The following is a 17,701-nucleotide window of genomic DNA, read 5'->3' as shown; positions in this document are numbered from 1 at the left end:
ATTAGGTTGTGCAGTATCACAATAGTTCCCGGCGTCAGCCTGAAACCAGGCATAACATTGTTACACTGTCGGAACACTTTGAGTGGATTCTAATGGAGCTTGCATAGAGCTGTTTTTAATGTGGTGTCTTCATACTGAAGAGAACCTCCTGTCGGAAAGGCCGTCGAGAAGTGAGACCCCTGCAGGAAGCCCCCTGCTTCCTGTGGCAGACAATTCCACAGGCTTACCACTCTGGTGAAGAAATTTCTCCTCACCTCAGACCTAAATGGTTTACCCCATTTCTTTAGATTACCCCTGGTTCTGGACACCCCCACCATTGGGAACATCCTTCCTGCATCTACCCTGTCTAGTCCTGTTAGAGTTATATCGGTTTCTGTGGGACCCCCCCTTCTAAACTCCAGCGAATCTAATCCTAACTGACTTAGCCCCCCATTCCAGGAATCAGCCCGGTCAGCCTTCTCTGCACTGCATCTATTGCAAGAGTATCCTTCCTCAGATAAGGAGCCCAAAACTGCACACGCTATTAGAGTTGTGGTCTCACCAATGCCTTGTATAACTGCAGCAACTCCTCCTTGCTCCTGTACTCGATTCATCTCGCTATGAAGCCCAACATACTATTTGCCGCCTTTACTGCCTGTTGCATTGAATGCTTATTTTCAGTGACAGGTGTACAAGGACACCCAGGTCTCGTTGTACATTCCCTTCTTAAGTTCTAGCCATTCAGATAATTCTCCTCCTTGTTTTTGCTACCAAAGTGGATAACCTAACATTTATCCACATTATACTGCATCTACCATGCATTTGCCCATTCACTCAACTTGTCCAAATTACACTGAAGCATCTCTGCATCCTCCTCACAGCTCACCCTTCCATCCAGCCACGTGTCCAAATCATTAATATGTATTGTAAATAGCTGGGATCCTAGCACTGATCCCTGCGATACCACACTAGTCACTGCCTACCATTCAGAAAAAGATCTGGTTATTCCTACTCTTTGTTTTCTGTCTGTAAACCAGGTTTCTATCCATCCCAATACACTACCCACAATCCCATATACTTTACTTTTACATGCTAATCACTTATGTGGGAATTTTTCGAAAGCCTTCTGAAAGTCCAAATAAACCACATCACTGGCTCCTCCTCGTCAACTCTACCAGTTACATCCCTGAAGAATTCCAGTAGATTTGTTGAGCACCATTTCCCTTTCGTAAATCAATGCTGACTCTGTCCGATTCTACTACTGTTTTCCAAGTGCTCTGCTAGAAAAGCATTGATGATGGACTCTTGCATTTTCCCCACTACTGACGTCAGGCTGACTGGTCTATAATTCCCTGTTTTCTCTCTACCTCCCTTTTTAAATAGTGAGATTACATTAGATAACCCTTCAATCTGTATGAACTGTTCTAGGGTCTATGGAATCTTGGAAGATGACTACCAATGCATTCACTATTTCTAGGGTCACTTCCTTAAGTACTCTGGGATGTAGATGATCAGGCCTTGGGGATTTATTCACCTTCTATCCCATCAAACCCCCCAACACCATTTCTCTACTAATATTGACTTCCTTCAGTTCTTCCTCTTACTAAATCATGTGTTCCCCAACAGTTTTGGTATGTTGTTTGTGTCCTCCTTTGTGGAGACATGACCAAAGTAGAATTTAGTTGGTCAGCCAATTCTTTGTTCCCCATTATAAATTCCCCTGTTTCTGACTGTAAGGGGCTGACATTTATCTTCAATCTTTTTCTCTTCACTTACCTATAGAAACTTTTACAGTCAGTTTTTCTGTTTTCTGCAAGTTTACTCCCGTATTCTAGTTTCCTCTTTTTAATCAATCCATTGGTCCTCCTTTGCTCAATTCCAAACTGCTCCCAATCCTCAGGTCTGTTGTTTCTCCTGGCCAAATTGTATGCCTCTTCCTTGGATCCAATACTATCTCTTGAAACTCATGGTTTGTCCATCTTTCCCGTTTGACTTTCATGCTAGACAATAATTAACAATTGTTGCAGTTCGCCCATGCAATCTTTGAATGTTTAGCCACTGCCCATCCACTGTCATCCCTTTAATGCATCCAATACATCATAGCCAACTCGCTCCTTATACCATCGTAGTTTCCTTTATTAAGATTCAGGACCCTAGTCTCACAGCAACTACATTACTCTTCCATCTTGATGAAACTTTGTGTCATATTATGGTTGCTCATCCCCAGGGTGTCTCGCACAACTAGGTTGCCAATTGTTCCTTTCTGATTGCACAATACCCAGCCTAGGATGGCTTGTTCTTTGTTGGTTCCTCAATGTATTGGTCCAAAAAACCATTCCGTGTACACCGCAGGAATTCCTCCTCTATGGTATTGCCCAATCTATATGAAGATTAAAGTCACCCATGATTACAGATGTTCCCTTATCACATGCGTCTCTAATTCCCTGTTTAATGCCATTCCCAACATCACCACTGCAGTTTGGGGATCTATATACAAACCCCCACTAACGTTTTTTGCCCCTTAGTGTTTCTCAGCATTACCCATACAGATTCCACATCATTTGTGCAAATATCTTTCCTCATTATTACGTTAATTGCCTCTTTAACCAGCAATCCAACTCCCACCGCCTTTTTCTTTTTGTCTGTCCTTTCTAAATACTGAATACCCCTGGATGTTCAGTACCCATCCCTGGTCACCCTGCAGCTATGTCTCCATAATCTCAACTATATCATAACAGCGTACATCTGTCTGTGCGGTTAATTGATCCACTTTATTGCGAATGCTCCTCGCGTTAAGGCACAAAGCCTTCAAGCTTGTCTTTTAAACATTACTTGTCCTTTTCCCACTATTTTTCACTGTGGCACTGTTTGTTTCTGGTCCTTGGTTTCTCTGTCTATACTTTTTCTTCTTCCTCTTTCTGTATTTTGTTCTTGCCCATGTTTCCGCCGCCTCTGACTCCTTGCATAGGTTCCCATCCTCTTGCCATTTTCGTTTCAACCCTCCCCAGCCACCCTAGCAAATACTCCCATGCGGACATCAGTCCCGATCTTGCCCAAGTGTAATGCATCCAGTTTGTACTGGTCCCACCTCTGCCAGAACCAGTCCCAATGTCACAGGAATCTGAAACCCTCCCCCTCGCAGTGTCTCTTCAGCCACACATTCATCTGATACATCATGCTACTTCTACCCTGACTAGCGCATGGCACTGGTAGTAATCTTGAGATCACTACCTTTTAAGGTCTACTTTTCAACTTCCTTCCTAACTCCCTATTTTCTGCATTTAGGACCTCATCCCTTTTTTTTTATACCTAAAACGTTTGTACTAATGCGTACCACAGCTGTTCATCATCTCCAGGATATCCTGTAACTGATCCGAGACATCCTTGACCCCAGCACCAGTGAGGCAACATACAATGCTGGAGTCTCTTTTGTGGCCACAGTAACACCTACCTATTCCCCTTTCAAGTGAATCCTCTTTAACTATTACATTCCCACACTTTTTACTCCTCCCTTTGCAGCAGACCCAACCACAGCACCATGAGTTTGTCTGTTGCTGCTTTCCGCTGAGAGGCCATTCCCCTCAACAGTATCCTAAGCGATCTGTTTTGCAGTGGAATGGCCACAGGAGATTGCTGCCCTGCATGCCTATTCCTCTTGCTTTTCCTGGTGGTCACCCATTCCCTTCCTGCCTTTGGGTCTGAGCCTGCGGTGTGACCACCTCTCTATACATGCTATTCACAATACTCTCCACCCCAGCCGCAGCTGGAGATGCATCCTACACACATGCTGGTTAGAAATGTTCCCACTTCCCACATTCAGCACGAGGAGCACACCATGGCTTTGAACTCCTTGCCATGTTGTTACCCCTTTAAAGTAAACCATTGGAAGATGCTTAATATCAGATAATATCGATGACTCTAGGGCCCTCCTTTCCTGGTCCTCATTACTACAAAATCTAGCCCGTGCAAACTATAAACCACAAAAAGACCTTTAAAAATATAAGCGATAAAAGTAGTTAATACTTACCCGACCTTACCCACTATTTACCAATTAGCTCTCTTCTTTGTAGCTTCTACTGCAGCAGGGTAAGACTGCTCTCTGAAGAATTAAAAAGTTAGAAAGCAAAGAAAAAAATCATAAAACACCACTTTCCCCTCTGCATCAAATTTACATTCATTTAGTCTCTCATTTATCTTTAAGTGGGTGTTGAAACTGGAGTCATATCCTGCATAAAAATCCATTTGCTTTTATAGCTTCCAGTTTGTTCATGAGGACTGCAATAGATGTTAGGTCTAAAGTAAATAAAGGGGAAAACAAATGGGTTCCCCTTAGACTGGCACTGCTGGTTGATCTCCTGTATTATTGTCACCTGTCCTACATGTTTCACATGAGAGAAATCCAGTCTGTTGCAATTAAGAGACGGACCTTGAAAGCCATTGATATCAGTTAGATCTTTCTGCAATTAGCAGGTACTGTCTTTTTATGTGGATAGGAGCCACATCTGTGGGATACGTGCATGTGTGTTTCAAACAAAATCTTAGTCTCCTGCTTCGGAAGGACCGCTCCAAACAATTTATTTTGCATTTGCATACTTTAGATATTTCAGGTACCACCTATATGCTGCTCTACTGAGGTGCTCAGCTTGACTATTTTTTCAGCTTGTCAAATAATAGGATCCCTGTAGGAGCATTGGCTTATTTTTCTGACGCAGGCATTGCAGAGGATGGGATGTGACTTTTGTGATGTAGGATTGTTCTATCCATGATACCTGGATAATTTAGGACCTGCAATTTCAATAAGATCCTTCAGATATCAAATTAAGAGACAACATGCTATAACTTGTACATGACATTCCTCATGCCTCAGGTGCTCAAATCTCCTAATAGACAACAATTGGTTTGATATCTATATCTGTTGCACTGATTGTGTTGTGTGCATGACAAATATTGGTATGAAACTCTCATGACTGGAGGATGCATTTCTAAAACAGGTAGTTTTCCATAGTTTGAATGTGTTAGGCTATTCAGAACTGTGGGTGAGTAACACGTTGGATATTAATGCTAACTTACCACCAGATAGTTGATTTTTTAAAAAGAGCTTTCAAACTCCATTAGCCCACACATTAAGAAAAGAAAAATGAAATTGTGGTCCTGAAAGCTCTCTTTTGACAATAAAAGTTATATGATGTGTCAACAACACAGAACTAGATTAGTTGCATTTTAGAACGTAATTGCCTGGATTTTCTGGTTGTAATGATACCGAAACTTTCCACGTTGTTTGTGAAAATGTCAACTTTCATGTCATTACTCTGTGAAATTGACAGCAACTTGTTCCAACCGCACATGCAAAGCTAAACACTGAAATCCAGAAATTCTACCATGCTGCTGGTCCTGGTACGAGAGGAGGAGGTTGAGGAAGAAAATGGCGCAGGATCTATAACCACTTATATTGTGGAGGGTAATAATATGGGTATCTCAAACATGCGGCACATACAGCCAGAGTGGGCAGATCATGATTCTGTTAATAATCTCTGAGCACAGTCTGGGTATTAAAAGATTTAAAAAGTTGTCAGGACAATGATTGAAAGATATTTTATTTATTGATGCCTTTTTAGAAAAAAGGGCAGATTGAGTGACCACTTTGCGGAACACCTCTACACAGTCCGCGAGAATAAAAAAACGACCTCATAGTAATGTGCCACCAGTCTCTCCAATTGTGTGTTGCAGTTGGTGATGACCTCCCCATCTTTCTTTACAGTGAAGCCATTTTCTTTGCTGACGGATCTGTTCCTTTTTGATCCCTTCATACATGCCCCGAGCCCTGTGTCAATGGATATTTAGGCAATCTGGCCATTGCCTAGCAGTCTTGTGGACTTTACTTCAAGCAGATCTTAATATATTCCATCTTCTCGCTCAGATCTCTTGTAATTAGTGACAAGTTCCATCAAAGTGATGTTAGACTTGAGTGCCAGTCATTATATTTGCACTCTTGCTTCCCTTTCATTGAGAATGCAGTATAGTAAATTGTGTCTTGAAGTATGTTCTGTTCCACTTCTGCGCTCTGTGGGAATACCAGAGGGCGGCTATTCAATCGTTGAAGAACTGCTGTTTTTTATTGGGGTGGGCAGAATGGCTGATATTGATAGCAGGATGCCATTTGTGCTTTGAATGAAAAAAATATTTGAGTGTTGCATCCTAATCCTGGTGCACACCAGTGAGAGATCTGAATCACAACCAATGTTGTAATAGCTGAATGTGTTAAGAATGCTGTTCAGAGTCACATCTGGTGACTATCAGATTCAGCTGGTGCCAGTGCCCTGATCTTTCATGTCTCCAGGACAATTTGTGGCATGATTTGTTCTGAAAGATGTTATCTGCACAAAGCTTGCAGTAGCAGCAAAACAAAACTAGTCCCTCTCCATTCTGATTTATCTTTTCCCTGACCACAGTGTCTGAGGTGGCAAGGCCATGCCTCATGTTCTGCACTATCTCTTGCACTGAAATCCCTCAGTAGCTGAAGATGTCCTGACTTGGGGATCCTGCTGATAGCTGTGACAAGCTCCTTATGGAGCTAATCTTTTACCTCCTTTGTGGAGCACAGCATTGGAGTATAGATACTGATGAAGTTAACTGACACTGATGGAGAGAACACATTCTGAACCATTTGTGGGACTTCTATCATTTGAGAGTACCGAGTTCTTTTCAACCAAGCCCACACCTTCTTCATGCATTTCCTCTCAGCTCTTACCCTGCTGGATTAATGTGTAATGTTTTTCTTTCAGCGATTCACTCTTGGTGAGCCTGGTCTCTTGTAGGGAGACAATGTCAGTGTTCAGCCTATGAAGTTCCATGTCAATCACAGATGTCTTTCCCAAGTTATCTCACTGCAAGTTGTCTGTCAGCCTCGTGCATTTGGCCCTGACATTCCAACTTGTCAATCAAATAGTTGGCATCTTTTTATTAATTTTGCTTGTTTTTCTCGTGGAATAGATTTTGTCCACTTGTTGAGCAGAGGCTCCAAACACCCAATCAAGCAGATGGACCCTGCAGGTCAGCACCTTACTTGTCGGGGGTTGCTCAACTTGTGGGACAAAATGGCCTCTTGCCCCTGCCAGAGACGGCCCATAGCACTCATTCGCTACCCCAATCGAGTTGGACTTATCACTCATAATTGCTGCCTCTCATGTTGTGTTAATGTTCTGCACTCAAACTGGAGTGTCCTGTCCAAGACTCAAGCCCAGGAAAACTTTATGGAGACCCTGGGTTACCAAAATGTCAGGGTCTTCCTCTTGACCTCCCTGCTGGGTCCGAAGGAATAGCGAAGCACTATGTTTGGCATTGCCTTGATTGAAGGAATTACTGGAAAGATGGCATATTTAGACATCAAGCTGCCTTTGGGTTCAAGTCCAGATCTTTTGTCAGGGTTTACTCGCTTTCAACTCTGCCGAGGCATTCACAACACTGGAGCTGGGAGTTTAGTTCATGAGCGCCAGGGTTGTGCACATGTGTACTGCATGGTTGGGTGCCAAATCTCCTCCAAGTTCCCTGGAAGCTTTAGCGTTGAGCCACTTGGAGCCCAGTTTCTGTGCATCACCATGAGGCGGCAAAGATAAATCATAGAATCTACAGTGCAGAAGGAGGTCACTCAACCCATCGGGTCTGCACCAGCCCTTGGAAAGAGCACTGTACCTAAGCCCACCCCTCCACCCTGTCTCTGAAACACAGTAACCCCACCTAACCTCTTTGGACACTAAGGGCAATTTAGCATGGCCAATCCATCTAACCTGCACATCTTTGGACTGTGGGAGGAAACCGGAGCACCCGGAGGAAACATGCAGACATGGGGAGAAGTGCAGATTCCACGCAGACAGTGACCCAAGCCAAGAATTGGACCTGGGACCCGGGAGCTGTGAAGAACTGTGCTAACCACTGTGCTACCGTGCCACCCGTACCAATGGAGAGGCTGCGTACTGACAGGGCGAGGTTTATACATTTCTCTCTCTATTGCTGCAGCCAATGGTGTAGGCTGAAAATGAATAGCAAACTAGTCACAAAAGCGGAAAACATGTTACCGTTCTTCACCCACACACTACTTAAATTACATTGCCCTATTGGCATATTACATCAAACTGTTGGACACACTTTGTTCATGACAGCTTAATGATTTGTGTTCCTGGACTCCCAAAGTCCTTTGTACCTCTACTATTTTGAAAGTACTCTGTTCTGTTATCCGTTTGTGCCAAAGTGGATGACCTCCCATTTGCCTACATTGCAATCCATTTGTCACAGTTTTTTAAAATAAATTTAGAGCGCCCAATTCATTTTTTTCCAATTAAGGGGTAATTTAGCGTGGCCGATCCACCTAGCCTGCACATCTTTGGGTTGTGGGGGCGAAACCCATGCAAACTCGCGGAGAATGTGCAAACTCCACACGGACAGTGACCCAGGGCCGGGATTCGAACCTGGGACCTCGGCGCTGTGAGGCAGCAGGGCTAACCCACTACGCCACCATGTTGCCCGTATTTGTCACAGTTTTTAATCATTCATTTAATCTGTCAATATCTCTTTGCAATCTTATACTCCCATCTATACTGCTTACCATACTGTTCATCTTTGTGGCGCAGGCATATTTGGATATGTTGTTCCTATTGTTATGGGCCAGGGTTTAGAGAACCTCAAAGTATATCATGAAGTTCACCTGACCCACAACTTATAATAGATTGTGGATGGGGAGCACACGGCCCACTCTACAGGTGTGGTACAGCAGAAATGGAAAAGTTTTTTTTTAAAGCGAAACAATGTTAATTCTATGAACTCAAGTTAACCTTTTCAAAACATACAGTGAACATCTTAGCAACCATTAATTCAAATACATCCCCCAAGAATACAACACTAAGTAAACCTTTAAGCTTTCTTTTTTAACATCCATATGACTTAAAACACCTTTTACCAGAAGCACATCAGGTTAAAGTCACTACTGTTATTAGTTTTAAATCACCAGGATCGATTTACAGTCTTTAGATTACAGAGAGAGATTCAAACACCTTCTGGCTGTGACTGCAGCTATCCAGCTCTGAAAACGAAACTAAAACATACCCTGCATACTGCTCAAAACCAAAAGTAAAAAGCTGACAAACAGCCCAGCTCCACCCACTCTCTGACATCACTGCAGTCGTAAACACCCATTTCTTAAAGGTACTCTCACGACAGATATTTATATACATACCCATTTATAAACACCCATTTCTTAAAGGTACTCTCACATGACACTATCCCACCATTTAAGTCAGTGATGGAGATTAGTTGAGGCCCCAACATAGATCTTTACAGTTGTATTTTTATAATGATATAAAGACAGCTATTGCTCATGAGGGATTACATAAACGTGTTGCGAGTTCATCTATTTCGAATAGGCACATGAGAACATATATACATGGATAGAAAGTTTGAAGAGCTGTGTGCGCTATGTTCTGCTCACAGGCTAAAGTGAAACTGAGACTGGATCACATGACTTTCTACTGATGCTATCCCTTTAAGGCATATTGCAACACTTGGGGACATCACTGGTCACTTTCTGTCAATTAGGCTCCCTGCCCATTGTCACAACTCTGTCTACATCCACCCAGTCAGTTTCTTAACTAGATCAATAATTTGCCTTCAATATTCTGAGCTTCACCTTTAGCTAAGTATTTAGTTAGGGACCATGAGGGATTTTATCAAATGCTATTTGGAAGTCCATTTAAATAACTCTTGCCACCACATCAAAAAGGTAAATCAAACTCATCAGGCGTGGGGCAACCTCTACGCTCTCTGACCAGCCGAAAAATTTCAAGGCGACATTAGTGTTCAGTCACATTATTCTTAATTACAGTTTTACTATTTCCCCTGAAACAGATGTTCGGCTCATCAGTCTATCATTCCCTGGTTTCACTTTCTCACCCTTTTCAAACAATGGATCGATGTGTAATTTTTCAATCAAAATGAACCGTAACCATGGAGATGAAAACCATCTGGGATTTGTAATTCTTTCGGGCCGTTGTTTTCTTTGTTACTGTTATTTTGTTCACATTAATTTTAGGGAATTCCTGTTCGAATTCAGCATTATATTATTTGTGACTTTGGCATGCAGACTTCTTCCTCTGCTGTAAATATTGATGCAGAATTACTCAACATGTCAATGAAAATAGGAAATGGCGGACAATGTCAATGTTATTGTGTTTCAAGGTGTCCACTTTGCTCCTGATCTCTCTCTCTCTGCTGAATTGCAAAAAAAAGTTGTATTTGATATCCCTTGCAACTTTTTTATTCCTTCCTTCCATTAGTGATGATTTGTTTTGTCACTTTGTTTTTTGTATCTTTCCCATTTCCAGAATCTGTGCTGTCTTTTGTTTTTTTGCATACTTTTTCGTCTTAGTCTCCCCTTACCTTTTTAGATGTCTGTGCTATTTTTTTTGGCATGTAGAGGTTTTATCCTTTTAAGGATGTAAACTAGTTCCTCATCACATGTTTGTTTTGAACAAATTTGTTTTGAACACCTCCCTTTGACCTGTCACATTAATAGATTTGTCCCATTTGCAGTGGACCGTTTCTGTCTCTTCCCATTAGAATTTGCCTTGCCTCAATTCAGAATTTGCTTCTCTTGCTTCCAAGCATTGGGTTGAACACTGTCATATTATGATTGCTATTAGATAAGTGTTTATGACCCACCAAGCACATTACTGATTGCTATCTAACATGACATGTCTCCTTGTTGATTCAAAGACAGTTTGCTGCAGAAAACCTGGAAACAAACAAGAAACTCAATACCTTTGTGACATTTACTGGTCAGCTTATCTCAATCCAAATGGAAGTTCAAATCCTCCATTAATACTATTCTGCCTTTTGTTATATGTATGTCTAATAAGATGGACATAAGAACAGATATTACTTCACAACTGCCTATATACTTTATTCAGTCGAGTTTTATATCCTTTTCTATTTCTTAACTCTACCAAGAAAGTTCTTAATCTGTTTCTCAGACAGTTCAATGAGATGCTGCTATCAGAATGCCCGATAAATTTAAAAAAAGGTGCAGGCTGGCTTTAATTAGCAGTGGCCTTGCATGAACCTGGGTCCCCTGCTGAGCATGCAGTCACTCAGTGGTGTGTTGAGGGCTGGGCTGCAAGCAACAATTATGGCAGTGAGCAGACAGCACAATGCCTGAGTGCTGCCTGCATTACTTTCAAGGGGCGTGGTTTAATCATATATCACAGCCCTTGTGCCTATTATTAGGCCTTATTGAATTTTTAGCCCAAATAATCACCAGGCATTATTCAAAGTACATGTTCTCTCAGCATCCTTGTGAACATTTCTTTCAACCATCACCACCAAAAATTGATTAACTGGTAATTCTATCATTACTGTTTTTGGATCATGCGGTCTGCAACGTAACCGCCACATCTGCCTCTATAACAAAATTGCTTCACTTCACCATGTGAAACACTAGGAGATGTTCCGAAGAGATGTAGTCAGGTGTATATGAATGCAAGTTTTTGTTCCTTTTCTTTTATTCGTAGTAAATTGCTCTGTTGTATGTGTGTGTTTAGTTTAGAGTTGGTTGCATGAGATTGTAAACATGGTAAGTTGGTAAGTTGTAAACCACAAATCTTTTAAAATGTTTATTAGAAATGTTACTGTAGCATGTAGAAGCTGATCCACTAACTGCTTTTCTGTGCTGACCTTGTCCTTTTTCTATTTTTATGCATATGTGTTTTTTCCTTTGTGATTAATTGTATATCTAGAAACCATGGACTGATTTTGCTGTACTGAATGGTGGAAAGATAAATAGTGACATTTGGAAGGCAAGTATTTTATGAAATATTAACCAGCTAGCATATTTTATAAAGACATTTATTTTTTTATAATTCCAATAGAATTTCATATCCAAATTAACTTGAGTATATGTACTAAGCAGCAGGTAAAGTAACCATTTGACATAGCACTGACGTGCCAACTAAATCAAAATACCAATGTGGTACTTGTAAATTTTCAAACTTTTACTGGATTTAGGTGCATGGAGATGAAATAATGTGTGATAGAAAAATACTTCCGTTTCTTTTGATTTATATAATGCAATCAACTGTTCATTTACACATTCAGTACATGCTGTGATGGCAGCTGTCACCTTGCTGTGCTTTGAATGGGCAAACAAGTTTATACGAATATTAGTGTCTTGTAACTTTTTCATGTGGCTTTCGCAACGAGGATTTGAAGAATTGTGACTGTATTAATTTGCAAAATATTTAACCCGTTCTTTTTCCTGGATGTGTGCTGTGGCAAATGGTTCAAATAAAAAATGATTGGATACCAAAGTGTTATTACAGGTTGGTGTTTAAAATAAGTTGCATGATTTATGCGTGACTGTATCCCCCTGGAGCTTATATAAAATCAATTCTGTAGATTGAAACACCAGAAAAAAAGCAAAAAAGGTTTGTGCATGAGACAGTATAAAACATCTTCAGGGCAGCACAGTGGTTAGCACTGTTGCTTCACAGTGCCTGGATCCCAGGTTCAATTCCCCCCTTGGGTCACTGTCTGTGCGGAGTCTGCAAGTTCTCACTGCGTCTGCGCAGGTTTCCTCTCGATGTTCCGGGTTCCTCCCACAAGTCCCGAAAGACGTGCTGTTAGGTAATTTGGACATTCAGAATTCTTCCTCAGTGTACCCGAACAGGCACCAGAGTGTGGCGACTAGGGGCTTTTCACAGTAAGTTCTTGCAGTGTTAATGTAAGCCTACTTATGACAATAAAGATTATTAATTTTTTTTAAAGTATAAAACAACATGATGAAAGTAGGTTTTGTAAGTAGCTAACTTATGTTTACGATTCTAAGTTGCAAACAATAGTTACCATCATTTTTGTCTGTTGTGTACTAACGTACAGTGTGATTCTCTCCAAAGAGAACAAAATCCTCAAGCGAGCGCATTTAGCCACGTGTATCCTGGCACTCGCAGTGCTGAGAGACACATCCTATTCAATGTGACTCATGTTGAATAAGGGACCTAAATGGTTAACGTGCGGCCGAGGTCACATCCAGCCCCGTTTTGCACAGTGGGAGCTCTGCTCGCCGGAACTCCCCATTGTAGTGAGAGAAAATGGTGTCCTGATCTCCAAGGCCCCCGAAACAATCCCTAACCCCCCCCCCCAAACGCAATATGGTAGGGCCCCCTTCCCCGCACCCCCCAAAACTCATAGTGTCCAGCCTGAATACGCGGATGTGCACAAAATGCTACTTGGGCACCTTGACAATGCCAAGTTGGCACCCTGGCAGTGTCCATGCAAGCTGGCAGTACCACCTGGGCATCTTGGCAGTGCCAGGCTGGCATCCAGGTTGCACTGTCAGTCTGGCACAGCCAGAGTACCCAGTGGCATCAGCAGTGCCAGGGCACCACCCCGCCCAAAGGGCATGCAGATGGGGGCCTCTGATCCGCTGGGAGAACCCCACAAGTGCCGCTCCGTCTGGTCATCGTTTGTGGGGAGCAGTGTTGAAGGGAGCTCATCCGAGGTCTCTGAGGTGAATTGGGTGAATCCGTTGGATCTCGCGAGGCGTTGCAAGCTAGGTAGATCCTGGTGGTGGGATCTCCCAGCTTTCAACCGCCACTCTGAGCCATAGCGAGTTGTTTTTTGGGTGCAGTGTGGCCGTTGGATCAAGCACTTAAAATTCTATACAGTAACAGGTAATGCAGATTGCAAGGAACCATAGACTTCCTACAATACAGAAAGAGGCCATTCGGCCCATCGGGTATCATTGACCCTCTGAAAGAGCACCATAACCTAGGCCCACTCCTCCGCCCTATCCCCAGAACTCCACCTACTCTGTGCACCTTTGGACACCAAAGGAGCAATTTACTATGGCCAATCCACCTACCCTGCAGAGAAGAAACTGGAACACCCGAAGGAAACCCATGCAGACCCTGGGCGAAAGTGCAAACTCTACGCAGTCAGCCAAGGCTGGAATTGAACTCGGGTCCCTGGTGCTGTGAGGCAGCAGTGCTAACCACTGTGCCACCGTGCTGCCCCGAGAGGCTATCTCAAAAGTACAAACCTAAATTGTTATCACTTTCTGAAACATTTTCCAAAACAAAATGGCCTGTATTGTTTATTAATGTTCAGGCTAACTGGGGAATTAATGAATAGTAAAAAATGTTGATTTTGTCTTTCTAGTTGCCGAACTCCACTTTTTGTTTTTCCACAGTTGCAAACACATTGTTCCAATACACTGCAATCTTTACATTTTCCCTTCATAATCATGGTGTTAAAGTCATTCCTTTCTACTACAACTTAATTTTTTGCCATGGCTACAGTGAGTCTTTTACATACTTGGAAATGGTGCTAACGGCATGGGAGTTAGGATGCCTGTTAGGTTTGGGAGTATTTCTGTTTCTACTGTATCAGGAATTAGAGCGGATACACTAAATTCTGCAGAGTGCACAATGCGGATTTCTAGTTACACAAAACTCCGTCTGAACTGAAACAGTGGGTAAAATATAAAGATCAGTGCCTTGATAGATATTTTTAAGCTCCCTTCCATATTTGAAGAGGTTAGTTTTATATTGATTAAATGAGTGGTTTGGATTAAACCGGAGCATTCAATTTCCTAAAGATGTCCCGCTATTATCCAATTCCTAAAATGCTAAGATTTGTGATACTGCATCTAGTTTCATATATTATGGGGAATTGTGCCAAAGTTAACATTTTGTCACAAATTACACATGATTTATGCCACAGATCCTGGAAATTCGATCCAACCTGTCCACGGCAGTGTTTATGCTCTACCCGAGCCTCTTCGTATCATCTCTTCATCCAAATTTATCATCGCAATCATCTATTCCCCTTTCCCTCATATGCTTGTCCCCTTAAATGCATCTGTACGATTTGCTTTAACCACTTCCTATGGTTTCGAGCTCCATATTCCCACCACTTTTTGGGTAAAGAACTTTCCTCTGTATTTCAGATTGGTTTTTTTTGGTGATTATCTTATATTCATAGTGTCTATTTGTGCTTTACCCCATGAGTGGAAACAGTCTCTTGGTCAAAACCTTTTGTGATTTTGAAATGTCTTTTATAGGTCACCCTTCAGCTGCCTTTTTTCAAAAGAAATGAGACTTGACCTTTCAATCCTTTCCTGATAAGTATACCCACATATTTCAGATATCAACCTCGTAAATCTTCTTGCCACTCTCTCTAGTGTCTCTATGACAACTAGAACTGTATGCAGTACTTGGTGTGATCTACCCAGGGTTCGATACAGGTTTAACATATCTTTCCCATTTTATAATCTTATCCGTCTAGAGGTTAAGGATAATGCTTTGCATTTTTTCAGTGGCCTTGCTCATCTGTGGTGCAACTTTTAATGATTGATGTATTTGTGCTCCAGGATACCTTTGTTCCTTGGAGCCCTGATAGCACAGTCGATAAGAGCACTAGATCTTAATCTTGAGGGGTCAGTCCCTGTCTAGATGTTGCTTTTGGCTCAAGGTGTTAACTCCCAAGGAAAGGAGAAAAATCGAGTACTTTCTGATGAATTCAAGGCGAGTGGAAGCGACAGTCGTTCTGTCAACTTGCAAAAAAAACCATCTAGCCTTGTATCTTCCAAGTAATACGTTACCTCCCTATTCTTCCTGCCAAAATGTCATATCTCACATCTTATCTTTTTTGAACTTCACTTGCCAATTGTGTGCCCATTCAGCAAATTAATAATGTCCTCCTGCAATTTTTTGCAATTCTCCTCAGTGTTGATTATCCCCCAGTTTGGTGTCACTGGCAAACTAAGAAATTGCATTTTTGATTCCAAAGTCCAACTGTTGTGTAAATTGTGAGCAGCAGTGGTCGCAACACTGATCCTTGTGGAACACCCCTTCCCACCTTTTGCTGTGCTGAATGCTACAATTCACTTCCATTCTCTGCCATCTGTCTTGAAGCCAACCAGCAAACTCTTCTACCACCTGTCCCCTGATACATTCTCTGACCTCATTGGCCTGTGTGAGACATCTTATCAGAAACCTTTGAAAATGCAGATAAATTGCATTTACTGCTTTACCGCTGTCATTTCTCTCTCTCTCTCTGACCTCTTTCAAAAACCTCAAGCAGGATGTTCTCTTTTGAAACCCTTGCTGACTATTCATTTATATTTCTCTTTTCTAGATGTTCTTCTATTCCCTCCTTTAGAAGGGATTCCATTATTTTTATCACCACTATTGTTAAGCTGACTGGCCTATCACTCCGTAGACATGCTCTGTCCCCCTTATTAAATTTAGGAATTAAATTTAGTCCTCCGGTACTACAACTTTTCTTAACCTATTAAATATTAGTTCTAATGCCTTTCCTTTCTCTTCTTTACATTATTTCAGATTTGTAATTGCAGTCCATCTGTACTAAGGGCTTTGTCCTGTTTGAGTTTGTTTAGTCTGTTCAATATGTTACCCTTTTTTATTTTAATGTTCTTATCTCATTGCTCATCTCATCATTCAATGCCATATCTACCTGTTCTATTTTCCTGGTAAATACCCAAAGTGAAATAGTTGTTTAATATTTTTGCCATTTCTTTTTTTAAATAAATTTAGTGTACCCAATTCATTTTTTTCCAATTAAGGGGCAATTTAGCGTGTTCAATCCACCTAGCCTGCACATCTTTGGGTTGTGGGGGCAAAACCCACTCAAACATGGGGAGAATGTGCAAATTCCACACTGACCCAGAGCCGGGATCGAACCTGGGACCTCGGCGCCATGCGGCAGCAGGGCTAACCCATTGGGCCACTGTGCTGCCCCCAATATTTTGGCCATTTCTGTCATTACTCAGTATTATCCTGTCTATCCATTTGCCATCACAACTGTCCTATTTTATTATTGGGCCTGTAAAGTATTTTGTATTATATTCCTGGATAATTTAATTTCATAGTTCCTCTTTGCCTTCCTACTTACGCTTTAACTTCCCACCTGATCTCATAGCATATTCTCTTATCCTGCACTCCTCTGCTGTCTAGGCACTTTAATCAATGCCTTTTTCCTCGCCCTCAATTGTTCAGAATTAATCTTTACACTGATGTACTTGGTCTGGAAAAAACCCACAATATCTATCTCAGCAGAGTGAATTAACTAGAGCGGAGGAAAAATATTCCAACTGCATCGGTGTGAATTGTTGTGTTTCACGCATTTTTCAGCCTTGGGGCCTCCCTGAATGAGATTTGCCAATTAATGCCAAAGTTATGAGCAGCCTTGTCTCAGAGATTCATTACCACTGGAAGCTGGTTTAATTTGTTAATTCTCCATTTGGTGCTCTATGTGACTGTGCATTTTTCTTGTGAAAACCACATAACCACATCACCACCTTTTCATTCTGAGTTGGGAACTTTTTAAAATAAATTTAAATTTAAAGTGCCAATTCTTTTTTATCCAGTTTAAGGGACAATTTAGCGTGCCCAATCCACCTACCTATCCTGCATATCTTTTGGGTTTTGGGGGTGAGACATTGGGAGAATGTGTAAACTCCACACGGGCAGTGACCCGGGGCCGGTAAGAGAATATAGTACGATTTGCAACAGGGTAACATAGTGGGCTTATTAGACAATTTTTTCATCACTGTGATTCAGATTGGAATCCAATTCCTACCCTTGTTACAGTTGAAGGTCTCCTATAATTGCTGATTGTAAGGCTGTGTAAGATGAGGATCTGTGTGTACCCAGTAACC

The 17,701-nt window shown here is 41.7% G+C and overlaps 1 protein-coding gene across 12 annotated transcripts in view; it reads left to right on the top strand.

Annotated features, from left to right (window-relative positions):
• LOC140408851 (amyloid beta precursor protein binding family B member 2-like) overlaps window positions 1–17,701 on the top strand; it is a 466,668-nt gene that overhangs the window by 248,231 nt on the left and 200,736 nt on the right. For all 12 annotated transcript variants that reach the window (XM_072496628.1, XM_072496638.1, XM_072496629.1 and 9 more), the window contains one exon: window positions 11,760–11,819. In XM_072496628.1, the coding sequence (XP_072352729.1) occupies window positions 11,760–11,819 (60 nt within the window). The remainder of the gene's footprint in view (window positions 1–11,759; window positions 11,820–17,701) is intronic.

This window comes from Scyliorhinus torazame, chromosome 3, assembly GCF_047496885.1.
Source record: "Scyliorhinus torazame isolate Kashiwa2021f chromosome 3, sScyTor2.1, whole genome shotgun sequence".
In the NCBI taxonomy this organism is placed as follows: domain Eukaryota; kingdom Metazoa; phylum Chordata; class Chondrichthyes; order Carcharhiniformes; family Scyliorhinidae; genus Scyliorhinus; species Scyliorhinus torazame.
The sequence above is the reverse complement of the archived record's forward strand: the minus strand, read 5'-3'. Positions and strand labels throughout refer to the sequence as shown.